Genomic DNA, 16262 nt, shown 5'->3' with positions numbered 1-16262 from the left:
TCTGAGGACTACTACCACTGTAGGGATATCCTGAGCTGAAGGCATCAATAAGTTAGCATCCTTATAACACTTGTCTTAAGATGTCAGCCTGTCTATTGGTAGTCACTGGCATGGGCATGAGATGTGTGCTTGCCACCTCTGAAATGTGCATGAGTGGTGTGGAGATCACAAGTCAGAGAGCCGAGAGTGGCATAAAGGTGGTATTTGGGGGTGATTTCTGTGTCCATTCAGGGTCTGGGCTTACTCTTCTTGACCTTTGTCTCTCTGGTTGTCCAGATTTCTGGGCAATTCTGGGAACATCCAATTTTCCTATTATGTTCTCTGTCTGCTGAGGATAGCCAGACTTGGCTCTTGTTATTTGTTACTGAGAAATTCAGCAAACGTGGCTAAACAGAAATATTGTAGTAATATATGATAAAGATGGAAAACTCTAGGCACAAGAAGAGCCATCAGGTTCATGGCTGATGGATTTTTACCAGTTGTCTATGTACAATTATAATATTTTGCAATAATTAATTTTTAATTATACATTTTAAATTGTCTATCATTGAAACATTTTATGATGTTCTTTCATGTCTTTTGGTAATGATTTGGACAGTGCTATAATTATTGGATAGCCTCTTTTCATTTAGTACAACATAGTAATTTTTTCCATGTCGGTAAAGCCACGTTTTAAAAAGGCCATAAAACCTTTGTTTCAGCCTGTGCCCATGCAAGCAGCCTCTAGGGAATGTGTCTGCAATTGGGCCTGAGATCCACCGACTCGTTTGAAAGGGGTAGTGAGTGGTGCCTTTATCTAATTGCTTGGCTCTCTTTTGGCAATTCCACTGCCAGAAAGGGAGGCTTTTAGAAAAAGACATTGCACAGATATGCATGTGTCCCTGTAACCATAATCCCACTAAGTGGCATATGGATGATTTCTTCTAGTCTGTTCATGCCAGGCCGCCTTTCCTTTGCTCTATATGTTCACCTACCATTAGCATTTCCACACTTGGCTTTTGTTGCTTGGCTCCTGCTTTTTATTATCTGCTTATTTATTTAGAGTGTATGTGTGTGTGCTCCCAAGCATATAGAGAGGCCAGACTTTAGATTCAGGTTTTTCCTCAGGAACTGTCCACGTTACTTTTTGGAACAGGACTTCTCACTGTTCTGGAACTCAGGCTATAGGCTGGATTTGCTGTTCATTGAGTCCCAAGGACTCTTTTGTCTCGACTCTCCATTGTGATTACAAGTGTGGGCCACCACACCCCACTTTTTATGTGGGTGTTGGTGCTTGAACTCAGTTTTTCGTGTTGTACAGCAAGCACTTTACCAATGGAGCCATCTCCTTAGCCTGATTAGCCCAAAGAGGTATGGTCACCTTTGTGCCCATAAATATCCACCAAACTGATATTGCCGATGTTCTCTACCTCTGTTGATGTGAGGAAGTGCCATTTTAGTGTCTTCTCACATTTCATTTTTTTTTTTTTTTTTTTTTTTTTTTTTTTTTTTTTTTTTTTTTTTTAGGCTGACTGGAGGACAACCAGTCCCTTCAAGGAAAAGCTTCCAACAATGTTTTAGGGAATTCTATTCCCTTAACAATGCCTAGTATATGTAAAAAGTTCTAACTGACAAAAAAAAAAAAAGTACATTCCATGAGTAAAATCTTGATGACTCTTTCAAGAAAGTTTGACGAGGCTTGGAGCCCATATGTTCCATCTTGGCTACCAAGACATAGAAGAACATGACTTTCATTGAACTCATTGCTATTTTTATATAAATGCAAGTTTTAGTGTGCTTTAAATTCAATGGCATCATGTTAGAGCGCCGTGACTTGAAGAATTCCGACCATAGGTTAGAGTTCGGTGATATTTTTTTATTAAAGAACAACGGAGTGTCTAGTGTGGGCAATTTAAGATGGAAATTAGGCGGAATGACTACTAGTTCTGACCAGGCGCTATGGGAGTCTTCAATTAAATCACCATTGATCCATGCTCCTCAGAAACAAAATAACCAGTTCTCCATTCAGCCAAACACTCCGTGCTTATATGGCCCAATAATTATCACCCCACCATCTCGGGAAGCAACCACAGCATCAGAATGTGTATCATGTAGCTTACATGTGAAGCCTGATTTTTGCCGGCCAAGGAAAGGGTAAGCTAAACAAAGGGAAGTGGTGAAAACAGAATAGTGATGCTTCGCGGGGTCGGAGAGCAACACTTGGCAAATTGTGCCAAATGAGTTGACCAAGCACTTTCCTGAGAATTGCCAGGGAGGAGGAAGTCCCTTAAAAACAAAACTCTGCTGACCTCAGTAAATATTTTCATGTGAAAAAAAGAAAAAAGAAATGGGCACAATTCTCGGCTACCTAACAAAGAGGCCTAAGATTGAGAACGATCTTATAAAATGTTTTGACGTCTCCAGAAGCCCTTCCCAAATGCACACGCAGTTCGCGTTCCTGCCCTGTGACGAGCTGCCAGTCTTGATTGGTGGTCCTAAGGTGGCTCCCCCTTCCCCCCCATTAAGTTCACCCGGACTCCTCATAAACTAACTAACCAATTAACTAGTGGGAGAGTCACTATTTTAAGCGGGAGACTTCCCCTTCGGAAATGGCCCTTTATTGACCAGCTAGCGTTCAGGCGTCAGGAACCCGGGGCTCAGCTCCCGGCGGCCCAGCGGGGCTCGATTGCTCTCGCCTGGGCGCGACGCGGGCTCCCCGGCGGCTGAGGAGGGACAACAGGGCGAGACGTGCGGGCGGCCGGCCCGGCGGCCGGCGCAGCTGGGGTCCCGCGGCCGCCGGATCCCCCGCACCCGCGGCGCCCGCTCCCGCGAGCCCTAGGCCGCCGAGGAGCCCGTCCGCGCGCGCACCCGGCCGCCCCTCGCGCCGGCGCCGCCCCTTCGCCGCGCGCCCGCGCGCAGCGTCTCGCGCGCCGCCCGCCCGCCGGGAAACAGCCGCGAGAGCAGCGGCCGCCGCGGCCGCCCGCACCTCTCGCAGTCTTCCCGCTCCACCGCGTCGCCCCGGCCGCGCACCGCCAGCCCGCGCCCTCGCCGTCTCACCGCTCGCCCCCGGGCGCGCGGCCGCCCCGCCCGCCAGCCCGTCTAACGCCGCCGCGCGCCGCCGCGTCCGCCGCCGCCCGTCCGCCCGCCCGCGCTCCGTCGCTGTCTGCTCGCCCCGCCCGCCGCCCGCGGCCGGTCGCCTCAACCGCCGCGCTCCGCCGGGCCGCGCGGCCCGCCGCCTGCTTCCGGGGCGGGCGACTCTGGGCGCCTGGTGCCGGCGGCCGCAGCGACAGCGCCCCCGGGAAGCGCAGGAGGAAGCAGGGACCAGTGGAGGTGCCGCAGGCTGAGTCGCGGCCGGGATGTCCGGGCAGCCACCGCGCCACCGCCGCAACAGCAGCCGCCGCCGCCGCCGCCGACCGCCGCCGGGCCCCCGGCTCCGGAGTCGCCCTGCCTGCACCCGCGGTCGCCAGCGCCGGCTCCTCTCCGGCCGGCTCGCCCGGCGGAGGCTTTGGGGCCGCGGCGGCCGCCCTGCTGCTCCCCCGCCGCCGCCGCCGCCCCGGCCACACCGCCGCGCCGCCGCCCCCCACCTCGGCGGCCGCCCCCGCCAGCGCGCCACCGGGCCTGGCCGCGGCCCCGGCTCGGCCGCAGGCGTCCCGGCCCCGGGCCTGGCGGCGGGCGGCGGCGGCAGCAGCAGCAGCAGCAGCAGCGCCGCGGCCCCCTTCCCTCACGGCGACTCGGCCCTCAACGAGCAGGAGAAGGAGCTGCAGCGGCGGCTGAAGCGCCTCTACCCGGCCGTGGACGAGCAGGAGACGCCGTTGCCCCGGTCCTGGAGCCCGAAGGACAAGTTCAGCTACATCGGCCTCTCGCAGAACAACCTGCGGGTGCACTACAAAGGTACGGGGCGCGGGGTCCCGCGGAGAGATCCGGCGGTGCGGGGCGAGGCTCTGGGCGAGGGAAGGTGAGAGTGGGTCCCCCCCAGGTGGGAAGGGGTGGGCTCGCTAGGCCGGGAGCTGGACGCTTTGAGGGAATCCGGGGTGACGGGACACCATCGCACCTTCTGATTTCCCCGAGATCAATCTATGGGCCGGAGTTGGATTACATTGTTCTCCAGGTGGAGGGTCAGGCGGTCTCCTCTTACGCAGCGGGGGTGAGAGGCACGATTCCGAGGTACAGTTTCTAATTAAGGGAGCGCAGAGATACACAGGAGGGGGAGGGAGGCGTGATCAGTGGAGGATTTGTCCCAAATTAGGCCAGAGATTGTCTAGGGGGACAAAAGGACAAGGGGCCCAAGTTGGCCATCCTCGCACCTTATGGAAAGCCGCCGGCAGGCAGGGCGAGCGGGGAACCTCCGGATTCCCTGTTTTCTTCGGGGAAGCAGAAACCCGCCCCTCCGGATGGGAAATGCCCTGTGTTTCCGGGTTGATGTTACATGAAGTTTTGTTGAAAACAAGGGTTTAAAACGTGTTGTTTAGCATTTTGAAGAAAATTGGCTTATATTTTGCACCTGCAGTTAGCGAACTAACCAACCACCTTAGGCTTCTGCTCCCTCCCACCCCCACTTTTCCTAGGGTAAAACAAAGCTTTAAGCAGATCGGTTGAATAGAAAAATCATTATAAATGGCAGTAGGGGGGTTTTGAATTGTAGCTTAGATTAATGGCATTCGTCAAGTTTACCTGTGTGGAGGGGGTAAAAATAAAATGCAACGATGGTGTCATTTTGGAAGTACGGTCTGTGTTTCAGGCCCTAAATCTAAAGCAGGAGCTTTTACAGTCTAAGCAGGTTCTTTTTGATTGGCTCTGAAGGAAGGGTCTTCAGATCCTAGTGACAAGCATGGAGGAGGGTATAAACAACCTTGCGATTAAGATTCTGAAAGAATTCAGAACTGGGGTTTGATAAGAATCTTGATAAATCAGCTACTATTTAATTGGAAACGAGTATGGCAACAGAAATCTGCTAAATGATTTGGCTGTAAAGAGTCTACACAAAGATAGGCCTTGTCGAACATTCCCTTTTATTCTTGCCATAGGTCCAAAGAAGTGCTTACTATTTCAAACATCATGTTCCTTGATCTAAGTGGTTGAAAATTTCAAAATACTGAAGGTTTTTTTTTTTTCTTTTATTTAGGACATTTTGTTGATTTCTTTCTGGATTATTACTTAATTTTGTTTTTGAGTTTGTGTGAACAGTGAGTGCTATGTTATGAAGTGTTTACTTCTGTTTTGGCTGCTAGGCTGCTTTTGGTAGATCTGACAAACTTTATCATTTTAAAATTGTGGTTTATGGTAAATAAAGCGCTTTATAAAAGCAGAGACTGTATTTAGGGGGAGATTGGTAAACAAAGAATAGTAGCTTTCTGAGCCCTGGTACTCACTGGTAATATTAGGTATGTTACAAGAGAGGGCCTCAGTTTCTTCTGAGTGATGTGGGAGTTGGGCTGCGTAGTCCCTAAGGAAATTTCCATGGTAGCCTAAGACTCACGATTATGGCTTGTTTAACATTGTAACGTGCCTTGATTAGTTGTATTTACTTCTTTTATGTAAAATTAATCATCTGGACCAGGGACAAGTGTATGCTCATGTGGTTGGGGTTTGACTATTATGATACTGTTGTCGCAATTATTTTTTCCTGTTGGCCTTTTTATTACTTTCTGTTGTGTAACACTAGAGATTCACTTTCTGGAAGCATCACTGTTTTATAAACATAAACCCTTAATACTGGAAGAGCAGATTTGTTGCTGTCATCCTTTTCACCCTGTTTTTATCTCTTTGTTTCTCACTTTCCCCATGTTACAAAGGCAGTGTCTCTTTTTCCAGACCCTCATCTAGTCTTGTTATTTTAAAGTCTATGTTTTCTGTTGTAACTATTTTTCCTGTGTGTCTTTTGAGAGGAAACCAAATATACTGGGCAACTTTGACTCAGCAGCAAAAAGGAAATGTTGTAGGTACTGAATAATAAAACTTACAAGTCACAAACAAGAATAGATGTTTTATGTATCATTGTGCTGCCTTGATTTTTTTTAACACAAATTACTATTTGATTGACATTTTCCTGTATTACAGAATTTTAAAAGATTAACCATACTTGTTTTTCCAGAATGATGATATTGATTTCCTTTCCTCTGAACAAATTCTGTGTTTAAATGTTTTCTAAATTGGAATTGCTGATTATGGAAACAGTTTCTTTAGTGATCTAAAGGTCCCATGTTAATAATGACAGATAACCTAGATAAAATAAATGGAATTGCAGAAGAGTTACTGTGTGTATAGAATAGTGTATGTTAAGTTTTTTTCTTTTCACTGTGTGTGTGTGTGTGTGTGTGTGTGTGTGTGTGTGTGGGAGGCAGGGAAGCGTGCCGGGGCTCAGAGGACAACTTGTAGGAGTAGATTCTCTCTATCATGTGGGTCCTAGATTCAGCCACTGAGCCACCTTGCTTTTTATTTAATAATCTCACATCTGTTATTGAAACATGCAGGGATGGCCCTCTTATTTCAGAGATAGTTGATTTTTAAAGTGACAGGTTTAGACTTACTTATAATAACTTTATTTTAATGAATATTAAAATTTAATGAATATGTGAGTTCAGTTAACCTAAATGTTTCTATTACAGATTATAGACATGAGCGCATGTAGGACACACATAATACACACATGTGCTCTGTCACTATTAGGATACTTTACAGAGACACAAGTAGATTTGGAAAGTGGGGCACCTGAAGGTTAGATTTTCTCAATCACAAGTCAGACAGGATTGAAAATTTTGTGGGGCTGAAGAGATGGCTCAGCTGTTAAGAGCATGTGTTGAGCTTGCAGAGGACCTGGGTTTAAGTCTTAACACCCACATGGTGGCTCATAACCATCCATAACTACAGTTCCAAGGAATCTGATGCCCTTGTCTTAACTTTTCGGGCATCAGGAACACAACATGCATGTAGGCAAAACACTTTTAAAATAATTTTTAAAAACTTAAAGAAAAAACTTAATTTTTGCTGACTCCAAATTTTGTGATTTTTGTCTTATTCTTACTACCCCTTTCCATTTGTGTGAGAATAATTTCACATTTCTAAAACAGTTGTGCTCAAAAGCACTGCCCATTAAGGAGCAAATAAATGAAATGATACAGTGCTTCAGAAAAGTTGGGACTCCTTGATATGCCTGACTTAAAATGCTCAGGGTACATGCCAGAGAATTGGAACTTGGGAGCCTGAGGAAGTAATGGAATACTGAAGGGCACCTTTTAATTGGAGCATCTTTAGAATCTCTTAAGTGGATAATGTTTTTACGTGTGTGTGTGTGTGTGTGGGCCGAGGTCGGGTCGGTAGACGGGTATGTGTGCCTGCCTGAATGTGCCCTGGTGTCTAGAAGAGGACATTGGAGTCCCTGGAGCTGGAGTTACTGGCAGTTGTGAGCCACCTGGTGTGGGTGCTAGGAATCAAACTCAGGTCCTGGGAGAGCATTAGGCTCTTTGAATTGCTGCCCCAGGCCCCCGTTTTTAACCCTTACTAAATATAATTGATTACAATTTTTGTATTTTTTTTCTTAATACTTTTTAAAAATGTATGTGTGTGCATGCAGGTTTGTGTGTGATTGTGTGTTGTGTACATGTATGTGTGGAGGTCAGAGGACAACTTCCAAAGTTGTTTCTCTTTCCATCTTGTGGGACCTGGGGGATCAAGTTTAGGTTATTAGCAGGACAACTATTCACTGAGCTGTCTCATTGACCTTGTATTCTTTAAGTCTGAACAAATGTTATAGCAAATGTTTGCTTACAAGGACAAAGGCCTGTTAGGGATTATAGAGGTGCTGAGAAGTTGGCTTACCACTAAGTGCTTGCCACTAAAGTGCTTGCTATACAAGCATGAGGACCAGAGTTCAGATCACCACCACTCCTGAGAAAGGGTGTGTCAGTGTGTGCCTGAAACTCCTAGGGGACATGGGGGGGCAATATGGACACAGGTGTATCTTGGGGACTTGTTAATCAGAAAACAGTTCCAAGTTCAGTGAGAGATCATAAAATAAGACTAAAAATTATTATTAAGACCAAAGAGAATTGTGCTACATAGCAACAATGATAATCAAGCAGTTGCCATGGGGCTGAAAATTTTGCTAAGTTTGAATGTATGCCTTGTTTACTCCACTCATTCATTCTTTCACTTAAGTTTTCTACATGTTCGCTTGGTACTGGTTTCTGGACTTAAAGATGATTAAAATACTGTCTATGACCTCACTTGGCTCAAAGAACATAAGATGGAGTAGTAGTAAGGGAAATTGTTAGAGGATGCTGTGGAAGATAGGAGAATCTAACTAGGCTGACCCTGGAAAGGATTGCAGTGGTTCTCAGCCTTCCTAGGGCTGCCTCCTTTCAATACAGGTCCTCATGTTGTGGTGACTACCAAGCATAAAATTATTAAATTGTTACATCAAAGCTGTAATTTTGCTACTGTTAAGAATCATAATGTAAGTATCTGATATGCAGAATCTCTAATAAGAGACCCCTGTGAAAGGTTGTTTGACCCCCTAAAGGTTGAGAACCACTGGATTAGAGAAGTTAAGCTCAGTAGTCAAGCTTAAAAGGTGAGAGCAAGGGCTTAGACTCTTACTCTGTAGAAGCTGGAGAATCTCAGAAGATTTTAAATAGCAAGTGTCTGGATCACATTTTTAAAAAATTTTTGTCAGACCTCACAATTGTTTGAAAGAGATCCCAGTGTATAAGACCAAAAAAAAAAAAAAAAAAAACCAATTCCTTTAGAAAACTAACTAGATCAGTGGAAGGGGCAGAAAAGAGCAACATATGTATGAGATTTTAAAGATAATATGAGGTAGGAATAAAGAGAGAAATCAAGGAGGATTGGGTTTCTGGCTCTGTTGAGGTCTTAAAGTAAACCTTTAGTCAGATAGGTTTGGAAGATGTTAGCACTGTATTACAGTATCTTTGGAGATAGGTGAAAATGGTAATCTTTTGTTTGTGAGACAGGATTTTACTATGTAGACCAGGCTGGCTTTCAACTCAGAAATCCACCTGCCTCTCAGCCTTCTGAATCCTGGGATTAAAGGTGTGTGCCACCATGCCAAGTCCCAGAAGTGGGAACCTTAATCTGAGGTTTTCGTGGAAATCAGGAGATACTGACGGGGTGGGGGTAGGAGGAAGCCCTACAGAGGAGCAGAATCAAGGGTCTTTAAGTGATCTCAGTAGTGAAAAGCCACAAGGCTCTAGCTATTCTGCAGTTGAGACCCAGCTACAGTTGCTGATTCTGGGTCTCTCCCTATGACCAGCTTATCTTTACTTTGCCATTTGAAGCCCCGAGGCCTTATGGTATCTGCTGAGCTAATTCTCAGTTTATTGGATAGAGCTTTTCATGGACTGTTACTGTGTGAGCTGGTAGTCTTCAGATGGGGTGCTGACATGTTGGATCAGTTACTTTTCTCATCACTGTGACAAAGTCACTGGCAGAAATAACACGGGGTAGGATTGACTTATTGGGTTCACTCATTTGAGAGGTTATGTAGTCCTCCATAGTGGAGAAGGTGTGGCTGGTGCATGTGGCTGCAGGACTGGAAGGCTGTTTGTTTACATCACTATGGATCAGGAAATAGCAGTTAGGCTGAAGTAGAGCCAGCCACTCACTTCCAGCTCAGCGGATGCCACCTCTTAAAGGTTCCACAACCTTCCCAGATAGCACTAACAGCTGGGGACAATTTCAAACACATGTGCCTATGAGGGCCAGTTCCCACTTAAAACCATAACAGCTGTGTTAATTTAGTTTGGATTGCGGGGTAGTTATAAAATGCAAACTATAGTGGTAACAGCATAGTCTGAGTCCTACTGTCTTCATTAGGGACATTGTGAGGCACTGTTTTTCTCTAAAGGGTTTGTAAGTCACCTGAAGCTTGGAAAGAGGGATGGTAGTTGAAACTGAAAGTGTTGAAGCGTTTGGAGTGAGAAAGAACCCTGGCAGAGGCAGAACTGTACTGCATCATTAAAAGGCAGCTTTGAAGGAACCTGGGTGGGGAGGAGAGTAGTGCCACAGGAGTGAGGGGGGGGGAGGAAGGAGGTGGGAGAGGCCCCTAGTTCATATATGATGCAGTGTGTAGTGGCATGGGCCTGGGACATTTACTGCTGGATTTGGAATAAGACCGGTGTAGCCTTAGGGAGAGCAGTTCGGATTTCATGAGGGGAACAAAACCCAGGTGTCAGGGATTGAAAGACTTAAGTGGAGGGGTCTGAGTAGAGAGAACCTGGCACATAAAGCTCGCTTGAGAAAGTGGAAAGATTAAGCATTACCAATAGAAGGGTAAGGGAGAAAAAAAAATCTTTATTTTTAATGTCAGGATAGGTGAAAATCCTACATACTCAGAACTTCTTAAAATATAAAAGTACCATTAGCAACGGTTGTATCATTTCTCAGTCAACCTTCATTTAGTTTGTGGGTAAAACTGAAGTGAAATTGGTGTGCGACTAGAATTTCAATTCAAGGTGTGGTGTCCCAATAATTATAAAAAGTTTAATAAATAAAATTGATAACAGCAAGACCTTTTTATTACTTTGAAAATTAAGAAAGTTTTTATTCACTACCAGCTTTAATACAATACTGGGAATGGTTTATAACACAAAGGGAAAGAACTTTGTGAGAAAACTTGTATACATTTTGGGGACGTTGTGCTCCTAAAGGTTTAGGTGAAATTAAAGAGAAATGACTGAAGGTATTTAGCTTGCAGGCTAAAGGGGCAAAGGCTGGGAGGAGAGTGCAGAGCACAGGTGGTTGGTTGGACTTGGAGAGGAGAGAGCCTTCTGTTCCTTCAGTAGTGGCACATCCATAAACTGGTGTGGGCACAGGTCACAGAATGGAGAGCTGACTGTTACCACAGCTAACGGTCACAAAATAGACTCCTGAACCTTAGACCTTCATGTGAGTGAAGAAAATGTGGGCGAGCCTTTTGAAGTAATTGCAACAGGCTGGAGATTTGTGAACATCGGTTAGAGCATTGGGAAAGGCCAGGTGATATTACAGAGTTCGAGGCAGTGATCATTTGCCACATTGTTAGAGTTTTCAGCAGAGGCTGATTGCTAGGACCTTATTGGGGAAGGTGGACTGACACTGATGGAAGGCTATGGCTCTCCTGGTTGCTGCGGTGGAAGGATAGGCTTGTGAAGGAAAGGCATTTGAGGCCTTTTAAGAGATTCCCAAGTAAACTTGTCCTGGGAGAAAGGAAGAGAGAAACTCCAAGGAGAGCTTCAGAATTAGGTAAAGTTTAGAAGTGAAATCTTCAGAAAGTATGTTGTGTAAGAAGACAAGAGGCATCTCTGCTTCAGTTCCACAAATGCATTGCTGAGAAAACCCTGTTTTCCACACAACTGTGTTAAAAATAACAGGACCCTGGGAGCTTGGGGCTGGGGTAGTCACTTGAGAGTGTGGGACTTTGATAACAGTGCAGCAGAACACTGCAGCTGGCACAATCCCAGGGATCTACTACTTCAGTTCCCACGATTGCATGTGACTGACTCTGCAGCCTTAGGTCCTGGGTCTTGAACTTTCTCTTTCAAGGTGTAAGTGCTTGACACCTGTTTAATTGAAGTGAAAAGCCTGTTTAAAACAACAACAACAACAACAAAAAACAAAACAAAAAGCAGGAAAGTATGCCAGTTGTTGGTGAGGAGGCCTAATAACAGAAACTCAAATTATTGTTAGTGGGGGGATGCAAAATGATATAGTCACTTTGAAAATGGTTTGGCAGTTTCTGAAATAGCCAAATATATTTTTATCATACTTTCCCAGCAGTTTTATCCCCAAATATTTACCTAACTCATCTGAACTTAAACCTGTACAGAAACTTGCATGTGGACTAATTCCCTCCAAATTGACTCCTGCCCTGCCTTTCAATGTTTGCAGCAAATTTTTTCAGGGTCTTTAAGAACTGGTAGCAACTAAGATACCTTAAAGTAATTGGTGACAGGATCAAGACACGTGAGAAGTTTGATGTCTTGTGATAGTACCAATCACTAATGAAACCAGCCATCAGGCCATGTAGACATGTTTGAATTTGATCTACATATTCCAAAGAGAAAACAACCTGTCTAAAAGGGGAAAACTGTACAGACAGTAAAAAAGTGTAGTGTCCAAGGTTTGGGATCAAATAGATAAAGCCATGGAAGGTATTTTTAGGATACTGAAAGTATCCTGTGTACTTTAGTTGTGGACACATGGTCTTGGGCAAACCACAATGAACTCAAGTTCAACAATCATTTAGGAGACAGGCAAAAATTCCAGTATAGAATGTAGAATATGATTCATTTCTTAAGTAGAGTCTCAGTTCATGCTGGCAAGCCTCCTTCAGAACCCTGAGTAGCTGGGTGACAGGCCAGCACCACTGGGCTCAGCTTGACAGAATAATCTAGGTCCTTGCCACCCTCTTTCCTGTTCTTTCTGATAGAGCAGTGGTTTTCAACCTGGGGGTCTTGACCCCTGGGAGTCAAACAACTCTTTCACATAGGTCTCATATCAGATATCCTGCATATCAGATATTTATATTACAATTCATAACAGTAGCAAAATTGCAGTTATGAAGTAACAATGAAAATAATTTTATGCTTGGGGGTCACCACAACATGGTGGAACTGTGTTAAAGGCTTGCAGCATTAGGAAGGCGGAGAACCACAGTGATAGGGTCTCATGTAGAAACCCAGGCTGGCCTTGAACTCACTATGTAGCTGAAAACAGCTTTGAACTCCTGATTGTCTGTCTCCAAGTGCTGGGATTGCAGCTGTTTACCACTACATTCAGCTTGATAAAATAGTCTTAACTGGGTAACACATGTTTGAAATAACCTCAGGGAGAGGAGAGGGGATAGTGTTGACCTAGGTAACTTTGGAAACTACTGAAGTCTAAGTAAATGAAAACAAGCTATATACTGACCCCTAGTTGATAAAAATCACATCCTGTTTGATTGTGGGCTCATTTTCTCATGAAGTTAACATTCTCATACTGTTAACTTCTCATAGTCCTGTACATGTGTACTGGAAGTGAGATGTATGAGTCTCTTCTCAGAGGAAACCTTATTAGCACCTCTAACCTGTGGCTGTGCATTGTTGCCCTGATGATTTTGTGCACGGTAGGTGGGGATATACATACTTCTGTAAGAATCCTAGCCCTTTCTACTCAGGGCCTTTGCATATTGCTAAGCTCTTAAAATGTATCAGTGTGTTGAGAAAAGCTGTGTTACAGACCCAAGTGGCATTTTGATTATGCTAGCACCATTCCCATATTTAAATGCAAGTGAGCTAATTTGTATTTAGGGAATTTTTTTTTTCTTGTAGTAGAACAGTACTGGTTAGAATTTAGTATTTCTGAGCTGGAATAGTTGCAGGTGTCAGAATCTAGAGTGTGGGTCCAGGAAGGAGTGCTTGAATTTGGAGTAGAAAGTCCATGATAAGAGAGGCATGGTGTGTGTAAAAATGAGGTTAGACCAAGTCAGAGAAGGTAGCTGGTGTTTGAGGCAGAAAAGGTTGAGCTCAGATCTAAAGAGTGAGAGGACCTGAGCAGCCTAAGGGAAGCCGAGCTTACAGTTTAGTGCCCAGACTAAACTGGCTGTGTGACTAGAACTGGGCTAACGTGGCTGAGCAGTAAAAGAGGCAAAGATGCATCCAGAAGATGGGACAAATGAAGTTTGCAACAAGTATGACTTCCAGGCTAATGGGAGAGGCTTTGCAGGGAATTTTCAATAGTGCCTCTTAAAGGATGGTGTAAGAAAAGAAAGGCTGACCTACTATTTCCAGAGAGGTATTAACTGACAGGCTGCACATTGGAGAGTAGATGGGAGTGGCTTTATTCAACCTTTTCCATTTCAGTTAAATGGAATCAACAGATTATTTGAATACAATCTAACAAGATCTAATCTTGCTGGCTTTAGAGCTTTTAAGTAATATACTAATTTTCTTCTAGAGCTATAAATGTCTAATTAGCATTGGAGACTTTGCAGTTATAAAGATTTAAATTTTGCAGAGTGTAGTGACACATGCCTTTAATCTTAGCACTTGGGAGAAAGAGGTAGGTGGATCTCTGAGCTTGAGTCTATATAGTGAGATCCAGGACAGACAGACAGACAGAGCTACATAGTGAAACCCTGTCTCACAGGGGGGAAAAAAAAAGGTTTTAAAGTTTGGGGGATCAACATGAAGGCTCAGTAGGTAAAAGCACTTGTTATGAAGCCTGAAGACCTGAGTGTGATTTCTGGAACCTAGAGTAAAAGTGGAAGGAAAGACAGGACTAGAATGGACTCTACAAAGTTGTCCTCTGATTCTTTGTAGGTGCCTTTTGACACATGTATACCCATATTCATGACATACCCCCTGCCCTCAAACATCTTTTAAAAAGGTTGAAAGAAATCTTTTAAAGTGAGATTCATGAATCCATACTCTTAGTAAGAGTAAGGGGTGTTTGTGGTCCCCATCTCCATCTCATCCCCCAGTAGGGATTGAATTTAGGGCCTTGGCACATGTGTTAGGCAAGCACTCTGCCATTGTATCACCAGCCTCCCTTTACATTTTGTTTTGAGATAGGATCTCACCAAGTAGTCCAGGTTGATCTGGAATTCATTTTCTAGCCCAAGCAGACACTGGATTTCCATCCTCCTGCTTTAGTGGGATGACAAACCTGTTCTACTGGGCTTGGCTCTCCCCACCTTCTTAAAACTACCGAATTTAAAAATAACAATCTTACATCTGATGAGCATAGTTAGAGGTAGGCTCTGTGTATCTGATATTACCATGCATAAGAGATAGAACCTTTATTTTTTTCAAAATTGTATTTATGTCTTTCTTTGTTTATATCTTTATTTTCTGTGCTGGGAATTGATCCTAGGGCCTTGAGCATGCTAGGCATGTGCTCAACAAGCTGAGACACACCTCAACACCTGCTGTAGTTTATTTGTTTGTAATGGACTTGGGGACTGGCCCAGGGCAGTGGTTTTCAACTCCTTTTTGAAGGACCCTTTCACAGGGGTTGTACATCAGATATTGTGCATATTAGATATTTATGTTATGTTTCATAACAGTAGCAAAATTACAGTTACAAGGAAACAATGAAATAATTTTATAGTTGGGGGTCAGCACAGCATGAGGAACTGTATTAGAGGGTCCCAGCATTAGGAAGGTTGAGAACCACTGGCCTAGAGCATTGTGCATGTTAGGCAAATGCTCTGTACTGAGGTACGCCCCAAGCCCCCTGTGACTTATTTAATAATGAAACAAATGCTTTAGTTTTCACATTTACAGAACTTTTCTGTATTTTAGGAAAGCATAATAAACAGGCTATTTAAAAGATTTAACATTGTGAAGAACTTAGGGATAGTTTGAATAATGAAAGCATGTATGGGATTTTAATCTGCACATATTTTTTTAAGCATTTTTTATTGTAGAAAACTTTTTTAGCTTATATATGTATATATTTATATAAAAAGAGCAATAATGGCAATATGTTATGCATCAATAGCATCAACAGCTTTTCCAGGTTCTGTAGTCCTTTGAACAAAATTGTAGAGACATCCAGCACACTCCATTTTTAAAAAAACAAAAAACAAACAACAACAAAAAAGTAAAAAACAAAATCCCAGAAGACAGCACAGTTCTGTTACTCTTGTGGTACTTGGCACCATTTTTTTTTTAAATTAGTTTCTCAATCATCATCTGGGAAACTTTTATTTTTATTTTTTTGGTTTTTCGAGACAGGGTTTCTCTGTGGCTTTGGAGGCTGTCCTGGAACTAGCTCTTGTAGACCAGGCTGGTCTCGAACTCACAGAGATCCACCTGCCTCTGCCTCCCAAGTGCTGGGATTAAAGGTGTGCGCCACCACGCCTGGCGCTAATCTGCACATATTTAACATGAGGAACAAATCATATCACCTTTGTAAAACTTTCATTTTAAAAAAATGTTGGTAGAAAATGCCTGTTACAAATGTTGAATGAGAAAATTGCGTACAAAGCACTTATAATTGTAAGAAGTTGTGTGCCTTCCAGTATTAGTTCTCTTTTTTCTGCCTTGACATAGGAAGAATAGATAAGGATAAATATGGAGTGATTCCCTCAATTCTCGGTGTCCCTAAATCTTTCATGTAGGGTCAGAGCTCTTGCTAGATCATGCTTCTTGAATTTAAATTGCAGCACATGTCCTGGCTTGGGATTCTCAGTTGGCATGTCTAAAATGGACATGGTTTATCTCACTTTGTTTCCTTAGTTGTGAAATGAGGCTACGTAGTATTTCCTTTGTTGGGTTGTTTTGGATGTGAAATGAGTTACT

The 16262-nt window shown here is 44.0% G+C and overlaps 1 protein-coding gene across 1 annotated transcript in view; it reads left to right on the top strand.

Annotated features, from left to right (window-relative positions):
• The first annotated feature begins 3320 nt into the window (after positions 1–3320).
• The window catches only part of Ranbp9 (RAN binding protein 9), a 79442-nt gene continuing 66500 nt past the window's right edge, over positions 3321–16262 (top strand). Inside the window, 4 exon segments of the mRNA XM_027410445.1 lie at positions 3321–3351; positions 3354–3400; positions 3403–3601; positions 3604–3870. Of these exon segments, the coding sequence (XP_027266246.1) occupies positions 3336–3351; positions 3354–3400; positions 3403–3601; positions 3604–3870 (529 nt within the window). The 5' untranslated portion in view covers positions 3321–3335.

Source organism: Cricetulus griseus, chromosome 3 (assembly GCF_003668045.3).
Source record: "Cricetulus griseus strain 17A/GY chromosome 3, alternate assembly CriGri-PICRH-1.0, whole genome shotgun sequence".
Classification (NCBI taxonomy): Eukaryota; Metazoa; Chordata; class Mammalia; order Rodentia; family Cricetidae; genus Cricetulus; species Cricetulus griseus.
The sequence above is the reverse complement of the archived record's forward strand: the minus strand, read 5'-3'. Positions and strand labels throughout refer to the sequence as shown.